The sequence below is a fragment of the Platalea leucorodia genome, assembly GCF_965183815.1.
Source record: "Platalea leucorodia genome assembly, chromosome: 3".
Taxonomy (NCBI): domain Eukaryota; kingdom Metazoa; phylum Chordata; class Aves; order Pelecaniformes; family Threskiornithidae; genus Platalea; species Platalea leucorodia.
Window position 1 is genome coordinate 35512384 of NC_138825.1, and position 15911 is coordinate 35528294.

A 15911-nucleotide genomic window follows, 5' to 3' on the forward strand; every position below is an offset into this window, starting at 1 on the left:
ACACCCTCCTGCTGAGTAGGAAACACAGATCTGGAAGGCCTGCCAAACTGAATTGCTTCTTTATTCCTTCAACTCGGATAATGCAACCAGTGCAAAGGTGTGTCTGAGAGGTTGTGGTGGATGATCACACATAGGAGCCAGTGTTAGCACAGATGCCATGTGGCTGCATCTTGTTTCTGACAAGTGACAGTAGTCAGAGCTGTCAGGTCACACAGATTGATAGGTACCAGCTAAGTCAATGTAAAAGCAATTTGAACCATGAAGACGTCCTTTTTGTAAGATTCAACATCACAGCTCCCAGTTCCTACCCAAACCTTGTTTATGAACACAGCACCCTGCTACTGCACACAGTTACACAGGTGGCACCCTGGAGGTAGCTGCATTCTGTTGGATATATAAAGTTTGCCTTATATACAAATGTATCGTTCATTAAATCTCTGCCATTATCTCCAGTGCAATAACTCTACACAGTAGAGATTACATCACTGGATTGATTGAGGGGAGGCTGATTTTCCTAATGAGTATGATTCACTTCCCTCTAGGCTTTTGAAAACAAGTTGCAGTTAGAGTTAAGTGAACAGTTTGTAATGAAAAAATGTATTCAATCTTTTTAATACTCTTTCTTTTTCCACTTATTCAGATGGGTTCTTGGCTTTACTCATTCCTCCATCAATAGATGTGTATTTGACTAATGTTTTGTGTCGACATCCAGCAGCTTCTTGTGGGCTATGGTATGGACCCTTTGGATAGACTGTGGTCTCTTCTGGTAGTATCTGCTTGTTTTTTGGGGAAGTTAGTCAAATACTGTGGTCATGAGCAAGGTTTATAAATACCTGGCAAGATAACTACCTATTTGTAAAGTGTCATTCAAGCTTTGTAAGTTCAATACAGTGGCTCTGAGCCAAAGACCGTTGAAGTCATTGTTTTTCTAAAGACTTCAGTGAACTTTGGATTAGAGCCATAGATTTAAAGATTATTAAGACCAGATGGGACCAATACATCATCTAATCAAACTTCCTGCATACCCAAGGGCAGAGAACTCCCTTCAGTTACTCTTGCTGGCGCCCAATAAATACTGTGTCTACACCTTCGTTGGGTGTTTACTTATAAAGAGCACCAACAGCATGCTTGGCACAGCTTGCAGATGTGGGACTGAATCATCCCTAAGCCAAAGAGCTTGACATGTAAAACTGAAGAAGACATGGAGAGGAGGGAAAGGTATTCAGATGTGGATTGTCTATATGTCATTTTTATTCCATGAATAACGTGTCTTCATGTTGATGCAGGCATTCTGCTTAGTACCTTGAATCTGGGTGCACTGATCCCCGCCTTTCCTTGCCCCTCACTAAAAGTGCATCACTGAGTCAAGTTCCCAGTGCAGATAGCCACTGAAATGTTGCCTTCTTCAAAAGTTCTCTTCTTCTGTTCTACTAGTCATGATCTGACCACATTCCTGCTGCAGAATTTGTTGGGAAGGTTGTCAGGGGTACAGATTGCTGACACCAATTCATTTGCAGATGCCCTGAATCCCCACAGGACACTCATCTTTGTTCCTGCTCACCTGATTTGAGTCACTGCTACTCATCTGATGGGAAGCTGCTATGATCCTCCCTCCCTTCCTCCAGGCTCTCAGCAAAGCATCTTTCCATTCAGACTTCGCTCGCAGCAGCAGCCTTGCACAGAGTTGAGTAGCTGTGAGGATATACTGCAACCTGATCGTCTCCTGAGACATCAGGTGTTGCATCAATTATTCAGACCCTGAAATTGCTAGATACAAAACTTAACAGACACTGAGGAGGAAATGGGAGCTCTCAGTACATATCCAGCTACTTCTTTAGCCCTCCCAGGTCACTCTTCTATTCTCTCCATGGACCATTAACTATTTCACCATTGCCATAATTGTACAAGTGGAGACTGAAGTTGGTCATTCCAGGTGCACACCTGGAGACACCCCAGGGTGCTCTGGCAGGATAAAGGCTGGGGGACCAGAGTGCACAACCATTTTGCACTACTTGTGCAAGCATCCCAATCTGTTCTTGAACTTCAACAAGACATGATTTTGTAACATGTATTGAAATGCTTCCCAGAAAATAAAAAAAATGCTCAACAGCTGTCAGTCATCACCCATTACTTCCAGGAGTGACTGCCTCTCCCAGAGAGAGCTCTGCAGGGACGACAGGCACCCCAGCACTTGAATTGAAGGGGTTTGCAGGTCCAGGATGGGAGTCTCACTGGCTCAGCCAGTCCCCTGGAAGCTTTCTTGTGAAAGTACAGCTGGGCATGAAATGGGAAAGGAGTCTTTTGCTATAATGCATCCTGCCTCAAAGCTGGGAACACAGCCTACTCTAACAGCCTTCCCGCAGCAAACCACTTCCCAGGCCTGAAACATTCACCTCTCACATCTCCTTGGGTCAGGCGGAGGAGGAGGCCAGAGAGCAGATTTTGAGTGATGTCTTCAGTTCAACAGGAAGAATATGTGATCTCAGCTGCTCATTCCTGCCGTCTTGCTGACTTCAGCGTCGCACTAAAACAGCCCATCTGCTCCAAGCCCTGCAGCCATGCAGCTGCCCTGTGCTTGGCTCCCAGGACTGAGAGACCACAGACTGGGTGATGATGGGGAAATAGGTTGTTAATAGGGATAGAGAAGAGAGAGGCAAAGTCTTCCTCAGTATAAGTACATCTGCTTCTGCAGGGTTTTTGTCAGGAACCCTCCCACATACACACCACTTGTATTCTGGGGGCTCTGGGAGGCTCCCATCTCTCCAGGTGAGGTCTTTGCAAAGTGTGCCCACAGAAGGGAGGCAGGCAGTCTGCCCCTGTCTGGCTGATGTGCTCTTTTAAACATGGCAGTGTCTATGAAGCAGACTTCTGTTTCAGCTCATCTGAGAGAGCTGAGCACAGTGCGTGCTCTCAGTCTGAAAGCTGAGCACAAGTTGCGCAAAGGACCCAGCTGTCCCTGGTGGCAAAGATGAAAGGGTCTGTTATCAAAGCTGGGAGACGAGAGAGCATTTGCCTGGAGGCACCTGGGCATGTCACGAAACAGAGGGTGAACAAGGAGCAAGCAGACCTCACAGCAACTATGGTTCACTCTGCTTTTTGAGTCTGCAAAATTGGTGGGAAAAGTTGCCTACACATGGTCTCCTTCTTGCTACATTCCTCACACTCCCATTTTCCACCAGGCTGGCCTCTCCTCCCTAAAGTAGTACTCAGCACTTCTGGAGACCACCAGGTACAGCAACAGTAAGAGGGAAGGAGCTGCCTGGCTGCCTTCAGATTGCTCGATTCCAGAAAATATCGGAGGGGAAGAAAGATGGGCTGCTGCAGCTCACTCCCTTGAGGCACAGAGCAAGTGTAATGATCCTGTCCATGGGCTGGCCAGCACTGCTGCCTGTGGAGGCTCTTCTTCACAGCTGCTTCACCAGAGTAGGTCTCAAGCCCTGCCTTGGGCTTGGTCTTTGTAATGAGAAATCATGGTCTGGCATCTACCCTCTGCAGGGCCTTAGGACCATAATCCAGACAGTCCATTCTAGGGTCTGAAATTAATTTAGATGCTCTAATCTACAGCGCTCAGCTTTAGGAGAGCGGTGAGTGATGAAGGCTGCCAGGTGAGAAGAAAGAGGTTGCTGTGTCTGACAAAGACCAACACTGGCTGTCTTCCTACTCAGGGCAAACAGGAGTCTATCCCCACCATACCATCCTCTGGGCCTCCTTTGGAGCCCTGTCTGGACATACCAAGCCCCTGTGCAGGTGGTTTTGCTGGCAGCTGAAGCTGGGGCCAGCCCCCTTCCCCATCACATGCCCCATACAGGCTAATTTGCAAGCCGCCTGTCCCCCTGCCCCACGCGCCCACCAGAAATGGTGCGGAAATAGTCCCACAATTGCTCATTACATTAAGGGCAAGATGGTGCCATGTTTGGGAGGATTAGGACCACAATAAAGCAGGAAGGCTGGGCTGTTTTGCTGCCCACAGAAGCTACCCGCCTTGCACTGGGGGAGTCAGGGCTTTGCGGGTGCATCCCCACCAGCACGTCCCATCCCGCTTGCCAGGAGCTGCACAGAGAAACGAAGGCAGCGGCTTCTAAACTATCTAGTTTATCTGTTCAAGGATAAACTATGCAAGGAATGCAACACTGCTGTCTGGCAAGGGTCTCTTTCTGCCTGCTGTGCATTTACGTAGATTGTATTGTCGCAGGCTTGCTTAGAGGCAAGGATGAACTCTCTGGCTACACAGGTAGAAGCGGTGGCTATAGAAAGGTCGTAACTCCCTTCTTAGGGCTGGATGGGTACAAGAGGAGCTGCACAACTGCATTTAGACCACGATATATCTCATCCTGCTCCGTGACTTCAGGCAGGCTACATCCTGTGTGCATTTTTCTATGGGGGATCCTTGCTAGGAGCAAAAGGGCAAGCACTAGACAAGGGGTGGTACAGGTTGTTCTCAATCTCTAGAGATGGAGTTCTGCTCAAAATGTCCAGGAGAATTTCTTTCCACAGATACGCCCTCTCCTTAGATGGAGAGGTCTCTAAGGATGCACATCCTTAGCCTTCACAAGGATCTCTGGATAAAAACAAGCTGTTGAGGCAGGTCTGGAGTATAAAACAACAGGAGACATTTCCGACAGATATATGGTTTTTCTCGTAATGCAATTTTCTCCCTTTTGAGGCTGGTGGTATTTCCTGAAGAGTGAGAAATCCCGTGAGAAAGAATCTCTGTGTAGAGAGGTGTATGGACAGACAGTTGTGAATTATCACACATACGGGTTATGGAGGGAGTCTCACAAGGAGCCGGAGCGTTAGCATGAATTATCATGGCACAGAGGACAGAGCAAATGGGAGCTTCTCTGCATCCAAACAGTGCCCTCTAACACTGTGCTGCATGTACCAGCATGGAGGGGGCCGTAGCAAGGCAGGATGAACCCCGGGGGGATCTCCATCTCATGATGGAGCGTCACTGTGCAGCAATGGGGCTTGGCAGCACATTTGGGGCTGCTAGAGGGCAAAGAGACCAGCAAGGCAGCTCAGGGACCATCCTGCTCAGTAAGCCAGCACGGGACACACACTAAGGTCCTTCCCATCATTGACCCTGAGATTACTGGGTGCTTCCCAGTCCTATTGATGTGCGTCAGTGACCGCCTCTCTGGGAAAGTGTTTGTGTCCCCTGAGCTGGGGAAGGGAAGAGCAAGCTCTAGAGAGGCTGTCTGGTCACCACGGGCTGAGTGCACGCTCTCCCCGCCAGGCTTGGCGAGGGAGGGGGACGCGTGCTGGAGCGCAGGTGTTTGGAGACTTGCTCAGCTCACGATGCCGTTTGTTTTCCGCTTTGTTGGGCTGTAAACAAGCACGCGTCCAGCTGAGAGAGTGGTAGGCTCCATCCTGCCTGCTTGCCTCCAGAGGGCAGGAGGTCTGCAGGAGGTGTGGGGAAACTGAGGATCTGGTCACTACTAGGCTGAGTGTCTGGGCTGAAGGCAAGCGGTGCCATGGCCCAGGAGGTGATGATAGGCAGAGGGAACCTGCTCCCAGCCCGATCCCGTGGTCAGATCTGCTGTGAATTGCCCTGGTGGCTCCTGCGCTGGCCGTGGGCAGGCGCCGTGCAGCGCGGCAGCACGGTGAGCTGGCACATGGGAGCAGAGCTGCTGCCCGCGGCAGCATTCAGGGGCTGTGAAAACACAGCTGGGCTTGGGGCTGAGAGTCAGACACCCCATCTGTCCTGTAGGGAAGGACATAGTCTGTCCACATTGTCCCCTGCAAAATGTTTAAGTACGGGAAAGGGCTGTGATTAAGCAAGATGGTATAATGAATTGGACGTGAAGTTGGCGAAAAGCCCGAGGACTCCCGATTCTTGTCTTTTAAATGACAGACTCTGTACCCTCCCTCTGCTCTGTTCTGGCTGCATATTGGATGGGCTGTTGTTCTTTTGAGATAGCATAAATTTAACATTACGAAGCGTGGAGATTTTTTTTCTCCCTTTTTTGAATTCCTTAAACCACATCCTGTTGTCCACACATAGAAAGCCTGTTACTGGTCACAAACAACCTCTGAGGGAATTTTCCATGCAAAGGGACGGCAGGATTTTGTTCCATACACACAGCATCAAAGATGGAAGTCTTATATCATTCATCTTTCTATGCCAACACTTTCTCTAATTAGACCGTGGATCAAATGAGCAAAGGAGCTCAAGCATAGCTCCATTGCAAGTCTGCTCCTACCATATCACCATCTGCTCTCTATGTACACAGACAGGTGGGGATATGCTGGAGAGAAGGAGCTGTAGCTGTAGTTTGCCTGCCTTCCTCCTGTTAGCACTCACATTCCTCATCACGAGGCAGAGATGACCATACCGTTGCATTTACCCCACTGCCTGTGTGCCCCCAGTCCCCCTGCCCAGCATGTCCCCCCCCGGGGTCTAGCTGTGTGTCCACTTTGCTTCTTTACGGTGCAGTTCTGTTGCTTCTCTGCTGGTCCATTCCCTCCATCCCAAAATTCATATGCATGCCAGGCAGGTCAGGTAGTGATGGATCATAGATCAATCTGTGCAATTGGCTTTGCCATGTCAGGGGATATTGTTTCAAGCCCGTCCTCATTTGATGGTGGTTTAGGAGGTCAGGGGTGGAAATGCGTCTGTTTCTTTGATTTTTTAAATCCACAGTAAAATCTAAAGAAAATTCCCTGTAGCCAGATATAAGTAATTTTCACAGGTTTGCTGTAGGGGAAACATTGCCAATCAAAACTTACCATATTGCTGTTTATATCCCCAGAGAGTCGCAGCCACAGCAGGGAACTGGAGGCTTTGATTCCCCTGATCCCTTTCACTCTAGCCTCCCCACCGTAATGAAGCAGAAAGAGAGTGTCCCATAGCAATTAGCCAGCCTGTGGCACAGCGCTGAACATGCTCAGTGCCTCTCTAAAGCCGATGGGGATGCCTTGTGAGTAGAGGTGGGATAGTGGTGCTTTCCAAACTCTGACCAAGACTCCATTTTCTCGCTGTTGATAAGCTTTCTGAACCCTTCCGCTTTGAAGTTACTGAAGCGGTGGCTGCAGGCAGGGGTCTGTGTAGTGACCCTGTGACTGGACACCGGGAACCCTGCACACCAAGCTGAGGTCAGTTAAAGACACGTAGAGATAAAGTTCTCTGTAATCGGGAGTGGAAAGCAGCTGAGAGGCTTTAATTGTCTTACTCCACATATGTTAATGCATGAAGAATCATTAGAGACTGTGAAAGAGTAAATACATTCTGTCATGGCACAAAAACAACTTACATTTCTAGAAATGATGAGTCAGTACAAGCTGATATTATTTCTCCATCTCTATCTGTGCTATGATTTATTTTTCACCCTCTGCTTTCTAGCGCTCAGAGCAGTAACTTTCCCCCCCAGCACTGTAACTGAGAACACCAGCCTGACACTGACTGCTATTCATTAACATCCGTTTAAATGAGAGAGGGAGAAAGACCCGTGTTTGTTGTGGGGATTATGAACAGTAATAGATTCTTTCTGGGGGCTGTCGTTCGCTCCTGGGATTGGTCTGCACTAAGCTTTGGGCTTTTAGTTTGTGATCAGTGGTGTTAACACTAAACCACATTTAAGGAAGTGCTCGGAGCCCCTCTTAGAAAGGTAAGAGCTCTTTTCTCCCTGGCCTGCCTTTAGCCCTCATATTGGGTCTGCAAGTGACTCTGCCAGGCTATTCAAGGTTTGAGTCCTCTCCACGCCGCATATCTCTTTCCATCCACTGGACATCTTTTGCCATGAATCAGTTTCTTCTTCTTATCTCAATCTGTCTTGCCTGCAGTTGAAGTGCCGTGGGAATTTCTACGGGGGCTTTCAGCCCTGGATTCCCGGTTGGGTGCCAAACCTAAACTGGGGCTGCAGCCAGGATTTCTCACAGATAGCTGATCTCCTGACATCGCCCCGTGCTGCAGCAGGGATCCTGCACGAGCGCAGCAGGGAGTCGCAGTGAGACGAGGCTGCGTGCGAGCCTGCCGCCAGCCCAGCTCCTGGCTGTGGATCCCGACAGCCTTCCCTACCCGTCCCACGGAGCTCTGCTGCACTTGGCACAGCACCCCATCTCTCAGCATGCAGCATCGTCCTTCCCTTGCTTCCTAGCTGCTCCAGCTGCCTGCTTTCCATCCAAGCCGCGTAAACTGCGCTGTGCCTCAGCCTTTCCCCACCGCATCACCCTGCATTAACCCCCGCAGCTGTCCCACGGAGAGCTCTTAAGGAAACCTCTACCTTCCTTGCCATCCCGCACAAACTGTGCCCATGGCCCTGCCCTTACAGACCTTGCCTCCTTCCCAGTGCTGCCTGCGCCAGCTCTTCTGGAGCTATGCTGCTATTCAATGCGACAGTGAAGCCCCCATCCCATGGAAACTGAGAGAAGACCTTTTCTTGTGAGAAGGTAACATTTAAAGGCATCCCTTGGGCTGCTCTATCTGGCAGCCCAGCTGGTGCTCTTTTGTGTGAGTGCCACTCTTTTGAAATGCCGGCTCTGGTCTTAAAGGCAGCCAGCAGAAGGTACGGCTCACTCTCCCTGTAATTGATTCCTCATCATTTGTCACTGGCCTTTATTCTCCCTTTTGATTGGGAAGAAAGAATAATAGAGATTACAAGACAAATACGAAGATTGCGTTGTATGGGGAGAGGTAACAACAGGAATGCTGGTGTCCTGGGATTTCTCTTGTGTTTGTCTGTCTCTGGTCAGCTGGAGAGATTTAGCAGCAGATTGATGGCCTGTCTTTGTGCATGCCTCGCCAGCAGGTGCCCTTTGGAAATGCCAGGCACATCTGATGGGGGAGATGGGGAAGGGGCGACAACGACAGAAATAGGTAACAAAACTGGCCAGCTGGATTTGGACTCTGATATAGGAAACTAGGCATGACTGTAGTATAAAACCAGGCAAAAGGGGTGGCTGCAACAGCTGGCGCCGAAGACCATCCCAGATGGGCCTTTCACATCTCCACTGATGGAGGCATGGGGGTTGGAGACCAGGTCCCACTTTCATTCTTCTTCAGTTTGTGACCGCTGGAAAGGCAGAAGAGCTCAAGCACTTCTGTTCCCCAGTGTCTTCTTGCTCAGGTCTTGTAAAATGTTTGCTGTGTTTCTGTGTTCCCCTCTGAGTGAGTGTTATTATCCTTCTTGATTATCATCGTCGTATCATGTCAGCAGATAAAAAAGTAGGTAAAAGCAGTTTGCTAAGGATCACGTGGCAAGTCAGTTCACAGCTGTGAATGGGCTCCTCACACCCCACACACGCGTGGATCGTGCATTGGCCACCTCCTGCAAAGTGGAGTCTGTGCTCGAGGAGGGCCACCTTACAGGCATCAGGTGGCTGGTTTGGTCTGAACTTGTGTGACATGCTGAAAGCTACACAGGGAGTGAAGATAGTTAATAAGTCATGAGGTGGGTATTGCTAGCTTGCATGGAGGTGGGTGTGGGCAGGTGTGAATTCACCAGAGGTCAGGAGCTACAGATGTCAATATCTACATAGGCTCCACCTCCCTTTTTAGCCTGAGACTTAATCTATGGATTTGCATGACTGTAAGGGGGATCCTGGAACAATGTTTGATTTTAGGGCAGCGGGCTGAACCCAAAGCTTTCCTTTGGAAAACAAAGCCCTGCAGCACTTGTTCCATCACTCAGTTGGCTTTTGGGGCCAGACTGAAGAATGGAGATAAAGAAGCTCTGAGCAATTGGAAAGATGACTTGGAGCTTTCTGTAGTCCAGGACTGCAATGTTTTATGGCTCTGCCTGGAGCTCAGACCTGAAGGTTCATTTCCCAGTACCTCCATCACAGGCTACATGCCTTTAAACTTGACTGGCAGCCTGTGGCAGACTGACACATGGTAGAAGGGAATAAAGTAGAAGACCTGCACAATCTTTAACATCTACAACACTGTGGGACCACTTCAGATGGGGTAGAGGCTTCATCCCTGTTTAGTTTGAAGTCCTGGAGTCTCTGCCATGCCTCCCAGAAGCACATTCCCAGTGACAGCATTACTGGGAAAGGGAGGTGGTGTGGCTCTTTCCCAGTCTCAGGGAGGCTCTGTAACTTAGCAGGGATTGCAGACAGGGCTATTAGATCTGACTTCCCTTCACAATTCTGAATGATTTGTAAGAAAGACAGTCATGGGCATGCTGTTCATTTGTTTTGACCTTCAGTTTTCCATGTGTAGACAGGGGTGGTGAAACAGTGCAGGTTGTCGGCAGATAAGGGAGCTTCCTTTCCAATTGCAAACCATTTGAAGAATGCCTGCTCATATTCAGTATTGTTCAATTAGGGAATTCAGGGGCCAAAAGGTTGAAACTTTTTTCCTGATGCTGCAAGGACATGGAGCTGTCAGCCAGGATATGCTCAGGCTTGGTTTGGGTTTAGGCCAGGCATTCACAGCCAGTGCTTTTGGGGCACTAATTTGCATTCCACATGCTTCTCTGGGTCTCTTTCTCTCTCGCCTTTGCTTTTTTCCTAGGGCATCAAAGTTCATTTGCTGCCTGATTTGTCTCAGTGCTGGCTACTCAGCTAGGCTCTTGCACGGCAGATCCTAGCTGCAAGTCCCCAAATGAGGGTAGAATAGAAAATGGTTGGTTTTAGTCCTTGCTTGCTAGCAGCTTCGTATTAATTCTTCATTCACTCTCAGTCTCTCACTTCACCGGCTCTGGCGTCTGTAATTAGCTGCTCTGAACATACCTCTGTTGTGTTGTTATGTAGTTACGTAGTTCCTGTATGGGCCATCAGTTTGGCCAAGGCCCTCCGTGAGGACTAGGTATCCTTCTCAGAGAGCCTTTCCCTCGTAGGAAGCTCCTGACAGCAGGGAGGACACCAAGAAACCAGTGGCTCAAAGCTGGTTTTGCCAGAGGCTCCTGTAGTGACTTCTCTCATCCTTGGCACCGTGTTTCCAGGAGGAGATCCCACTCATTTACCTCTGTCTCCCCAAGGTGGTGCAGTGCCAGCTGGTCTCAAGAAAGAGAGAAACAAGTTATTTCACTTCTTATCTTGGGTTGTGGTGTGCATCCCAAACTGGGTACCACTGGGGAAGGGAACTGGATATGCTCTCCCTCTCCCATCAGGCCTTCATCTAGTTTTCTCAGCTAGTCTTAGCGCTAATGCTTCTGAATATTTCCAGGCAATAGCATGCCCCTCTTTCCTCAGTTCACTAAATTATACACATATTTCATTCTTTCAACCTTTTCTTGTAAGTCAGCCACTCAGAATCTAAACATTTCATCATCTTTATTATGCATCTCTGAACTCCCTGTGATGTATCTCTCGCTTTCTGACAGCCAGGCGCTTGACGGGGGTGCTTCCAGGTCCCTGTCCTTCACACAGTGCCCCCAAGGCTGATGTGCCAAGAGTGAAGAATTTCAGGGGAGCCAAGAATGAAGAATTTCAGGGGATCATGTAGGAGGCAGGTTATATAGGAAAGTCTCTTTCCCTGTCTCTTCTCCTGACCTCTTGCTGTTGCCTCTCAGAAGGGCATACCCGGATGGGAATGCGGCATCCCAAGTGCAGACAGACTATGGACATATAAATAAGGGTTATTATTGCCTCTCTGCTCTCAGGTGTGATATGTCTGTGTACAGAGACCAGAAACACTGATGAGCAACAGTGTGACTAGAGTTGTGATTGATTTTTTGGTTTGCCAGCTGAATTGAAAAAAAAAGAGAAAAAGTGATTCAGGTCAACCCTGAGTGAATGTTTAAAAATATTTTTTTTCATTGAAACAAAAAAGGAAAAAAAGTCAGCTGAGGGGATTACTAAAAAGATGCTGCAGGAAGACAAACTGAGGTGGTTTCATTTGTGGGTGGAGGGTCGGGGGCTGTGACACTTTTCAAAGTGACAACTGGAAATGCTTTGAAATTTATTGGCTTTGGTTTTGGTTTAATGTCAGACGAAACCTTCTGGGAATTGCTTTGTTTGAAAGAACTTGAAGTCAGTGTTGATTCACAGGGTCTTTGTGTCCCTCTGAAAACGTGGGGCTGGGGTGGTACTGGCAGTGTGGTACAGGCAATGCCGCCCAGCGCTAGCAAAGAACGGCTGCTCGCTCCAAGGCTGCTTCCAGGGCAAGTGGCGACTGAGGACACAGGTCGCACTTACGCAGCCGATAGCCAGGGCCAGGGCAGGGAGAGGGCTGTAAGCTGCATAGCATACGTCAGGTGTTAGTGGTGAACAGGGAGAGGCAAACATGTGTCCTGGGCTCCCCAGTTCAAGTGGGATGTAGAGAAACTGGTGTGGGTCCAAGGAGGGCATCAGGATGGTCAAGGGCCAGGTGCAGAAGTTCTGGGGAAGAGAGGCTGAGGGAGCTGGACTTGCTCAGTCTGGCAAAGAGGCTGCTTATCAGCCCTTGGCCCCCAACTGTTTGAAGGGCAACTTCAAAGATAACGGAGCCAAAATCTTATCAGTAGTATTAGACAATATAATAGGGAACAGTGGCCACAACTGGTAGTGCTGGAGGTTCCTATTAGACATCAGGAAAAGTTGATGTCCTCAGGGGATTTCAAGACTTGTCCAGGCAAAGCCATGCTGCCCTCATGTAGAGCTGGCGACAGCTTCAAGCAGGAGGTTGGGTGGGATGCCTCTGGAGGTCCCTTGCAGTTAGCATTTCTGCCACCCCCTTCTTGTGCCACCCCAGCCATGCTACAGACTGCTTCTTCCTTGTCCCATCCTCTCTGTCTTCATCTGGGTCTATGGCCTCCCTTGGATAGCCCAGATGGATGAAACATTGCCAGTGGCACTTGCCAATCAACCCAGGAGAAAGCTGGCTCCCTGCAGAGGTTACCACTGGGGCTCTGCAGGCTGTCCCTGGGCCAGCGGGGACATACAGCTGTGGCTCAAGGCTGAGCCCCAGAGCTGTACAGGGGCCAGCGCAGCAGGCAGGGTTGCCTGCCTGCCCCGGCACGCCAGCGCCCGGTTTCTCTCTTACAGGCTCCTTGAACCTGCTAGTTCGCGTGCGGAACAAGCGAGCCATCGACACTCAGGTCTGGTCGCTCAGTGGGAACCGGGGGAACATGTGGCAGCAGGCACACGTGCCCATTAACCCACCCGGGCCCTTCCAGGTAAGTCAGATCCACAGCCAAGGAGCCGCCTGCCACCTGTCCTGTCCACGTGCCATGGGCTGTAGGAGACTTCCCAGCAGGCATCTGCCTCCGTGGCACAGGGACTGGTTGGGCACAGGGAGGGCACTGGGAGCTCTCCCGCCCCAGGGTCACTGGGGCAAGGCAAGAGCTTGGTGGATGCACAAAAATCAAATCCAGTTCTCTCTGAAGCCATCCAACATTGTTATGTGCAAGCATCAGTTTGGCACTATAAATTTTCTGATTATTGCTGGTCTGGAAACTGCTTGTCAAAAAGCTCCTTCTGTTACCAGGTGTGTGTGACAGGTCTCTTGGTGTTGAGCAGCTGGGGGATGCGGGCCTGTTGGTGTAAAGTGACTTGGAGCGCTAGAGATTTCTTCTAGCATGTACTGCAAGAGCCCACCGCCTCTGTCCCCCTGGTTTAGGATTGTAGGACAGCTTGTGAATGTGAACTGGGCACTCTGTCTCTGCTCACTGAGTCATTTATGTGTACCCGGGCAGTGGGCTGCTTTGTTACTGGATGTTTTATTGCTGATGTTTTTGGCCAACATGCTGCTTTGCTGTTGTAGGGCTGTTTGTGAGAGCTGGGTCTGTGCAGGCTGGTAAGTTGTGGCACTGTGGCAAAATGCTCAGCGTGCTTTTGGGTACTTTAAAATAATAAATAAGAATTTAGTTACTCTTGCGAGCGCTGTTCAGTGTTGATTGGTTTGTTAGTGAAGTACACTTAATAAAGCAGAGCTCTACATGCTCATTTATTACTCTACAGATGCTCAGCACACAGGGGTTGGTCCCATAAGCAGTGGGGTCCGGCTCTCCAGATCCTATGAGAACTGGAGAAACAGGAAGAAATCTTTCACTTGGGGACCTGATAAGATCTGGTCTGTGCCCTGCCCACCTCTGCAGAGCCCCGCAGCGCGGGAAGGGTCCTCCACAACTGCAGCCTCACGCTGGGCTCTGTCCCATGCTCTGCTTGCAGATCATCTTCGAAGGTGTCCGGGGCACGAGCTACGAGGGGGACATTGCCATCGATGACGTCACTCTGAAAAAGGGGGACTGTCCAAGGAAGCCAATTGGACCAAATAAGGGTGAGAGTGTGCGTGCCTCAGAGGAAAACGAGTCGGTGGGAGTGCATACATGAATGCACGCGCCAGGGATGTGCATTTAATTTTAGAGCACGTTGACATGTTGTTGGGACTCAACAAGATGGTTGACTCCATCAGTAGAAGTCAGCAGAGGGGCTGTCAGACTCTTGAACGTGTTCTTCACAGTCGTGAGTTAGCAAGAGCTCAGAGGAACAACCAGATCCTGTAGGGACTGTGCTGCCAGACACCAGTATGCTGAAGTCTGCACCAGTATGTTGGGTTGAGGGAGTCATCCCCAAGCAGCTAAAGGCTTCTGCAATATCTCATTTCCTGGAAACCCTAGGTATGGGAGCTTTGGAAAGGGAAAGACTTTCTGCAGGCTCTAATGGCCTCTGCAGCGTTAAGTCAGTCCTTCTCCAGGAAAAAAAGTCTGCCTTTTGGGTCCTGGAGCCAGGGAGGGCTAGGCTTCTTCCCATTGCCCTCTGAGCAGAGAGTCACAGCCAGGCAGGGTATTGCACATGCAGGATGGGAGCAAGCTACCCGAGCTGTTTATCACCTCCCTTCCCGATCCTGACAGTGAGTGCTTGAGCTAAATCCCACCAGCCCCTTTCCAGTCCATCCACATCATCCTGGTGCCAGCATTGCAGAAATGGAGACAATCCCGCTCTCACTGAGGTGCACCGTAGGTTGAAGCCATAGCAAGGTGCCTAAGCAGTACATAGGCATTAGTCCTTGGGTGGGAGTCACTGGTGTGCCTTGTGCCTTAGTCCTGCCCGTGCCCTTGATAACATGCCTCAGGTGGGCAGGAGAGCAGATGTTCAGAGTATGCAAACCAGAGCCAGACAGGCACTTCTGAGCAATTTGTCTTATTTATTTTTGAAAGAAAAAAAACTTCTTGAGGAAGAGTCACTTTCAGCAATTTTCTTAACTCCAAAGGTGAAGGGGGGAACAAAACATTAAAAAAGTCAGAACACCCTAAAAATTTCAAAGTTTCAGGTGCAGTTAAAGGTCTGTTTCAGCCTAGGATGGCCAAGCTGTAACCAAAACACAGACAGAACCTTTTGTTTGACTCAAGTTGAATCTTCTGTGGAAAAAAGGAGGGTTGGATTGCAAAAGTAACTAAGATTCAACCTTTTCTCCTGAGCTGGAAAAGAAATAATTTTGGGAAACCTTGAGAATGTCCAGGGAAGCCTAGAAAGATTTTCCAATAGATCTGGGAGGTGCTTCGTGGTTTGGGGTGGGAGGAGGGGCTAAGACACTGATGTGTGCTGACTTGTTTGATGAGGTCTGGATCCATCCCATCACTAATTCTTTTTCTCTCTTCTCGGCCGGCAGCGGTTGCTCTTCCAGGAAGCGGTGTCCCGGCCCTGCACAGCCCATCTCTTTGTGGCCCATTGACTTTCTTCCTTTACGTGCTGCTCAGATGATGGCAAGCGAGCGCTCCTGTCTTTGGACTGAGACATTCCTGCTCCTTTCCTACTCAGCCACCTCTGCTCCTCTTCCTCCCCTCCTCACTGGCACACCAAAGTGTCCATATGTTACCAAAGACTGACAGGCATGACCACACAAAGGGATCTGGTTCAGAACTGGAGCACTCCTTGAGAAAGTCATAATGTCTAGAACAAAATTAAAAAATAAAGACAAAAATTTTTTAGAAGTACGTACATGAGAGAGAGAGAGGAAGGAAGGAAACAGAAACACACAGAAAAGAAGGAATGAAAGACAAAAAATAGGAATGAAGAAATGTGAAGAGCAAATGAAGGAGGAAAAA

General features: G+C 49.4%; 1 protein-coding gene across 2 annotated transcripts in view; it reads left to right on the top strand.

The window, feature by feature from the left end:
* MDGA1 (MAM domain containing glycosylphosphatidylinositol anchor 1) overlaps nucleotides 1-15567 on the top strand; it is a gene marked incomplete at both ends in the record, with an annotated part of 146597 nt that extends 131030 nt beyond the window's left edge. For both annotated transcript variants that reach the window (XM_082305931.1, XM_082305930.1), the window contains 3 exons: nucleotides 12910-13040; nucleotides 14035-14143; nucleotides 15476-15567. In XM_082305931.1, the coding sequence (XP_082162057.1) occupies nucleotides 12910-13040; nucleotides 14035-14143; nucleotides 15476-15567 (332 nt within the window). The remainder of the gene's footprint in view (nucleotides 1-12909; nucleotides 13041-14034; nucleotides 14144-15475) is intronic.
* Nucleotides 15568-15911: the final 344 nt, after the last annotated feature.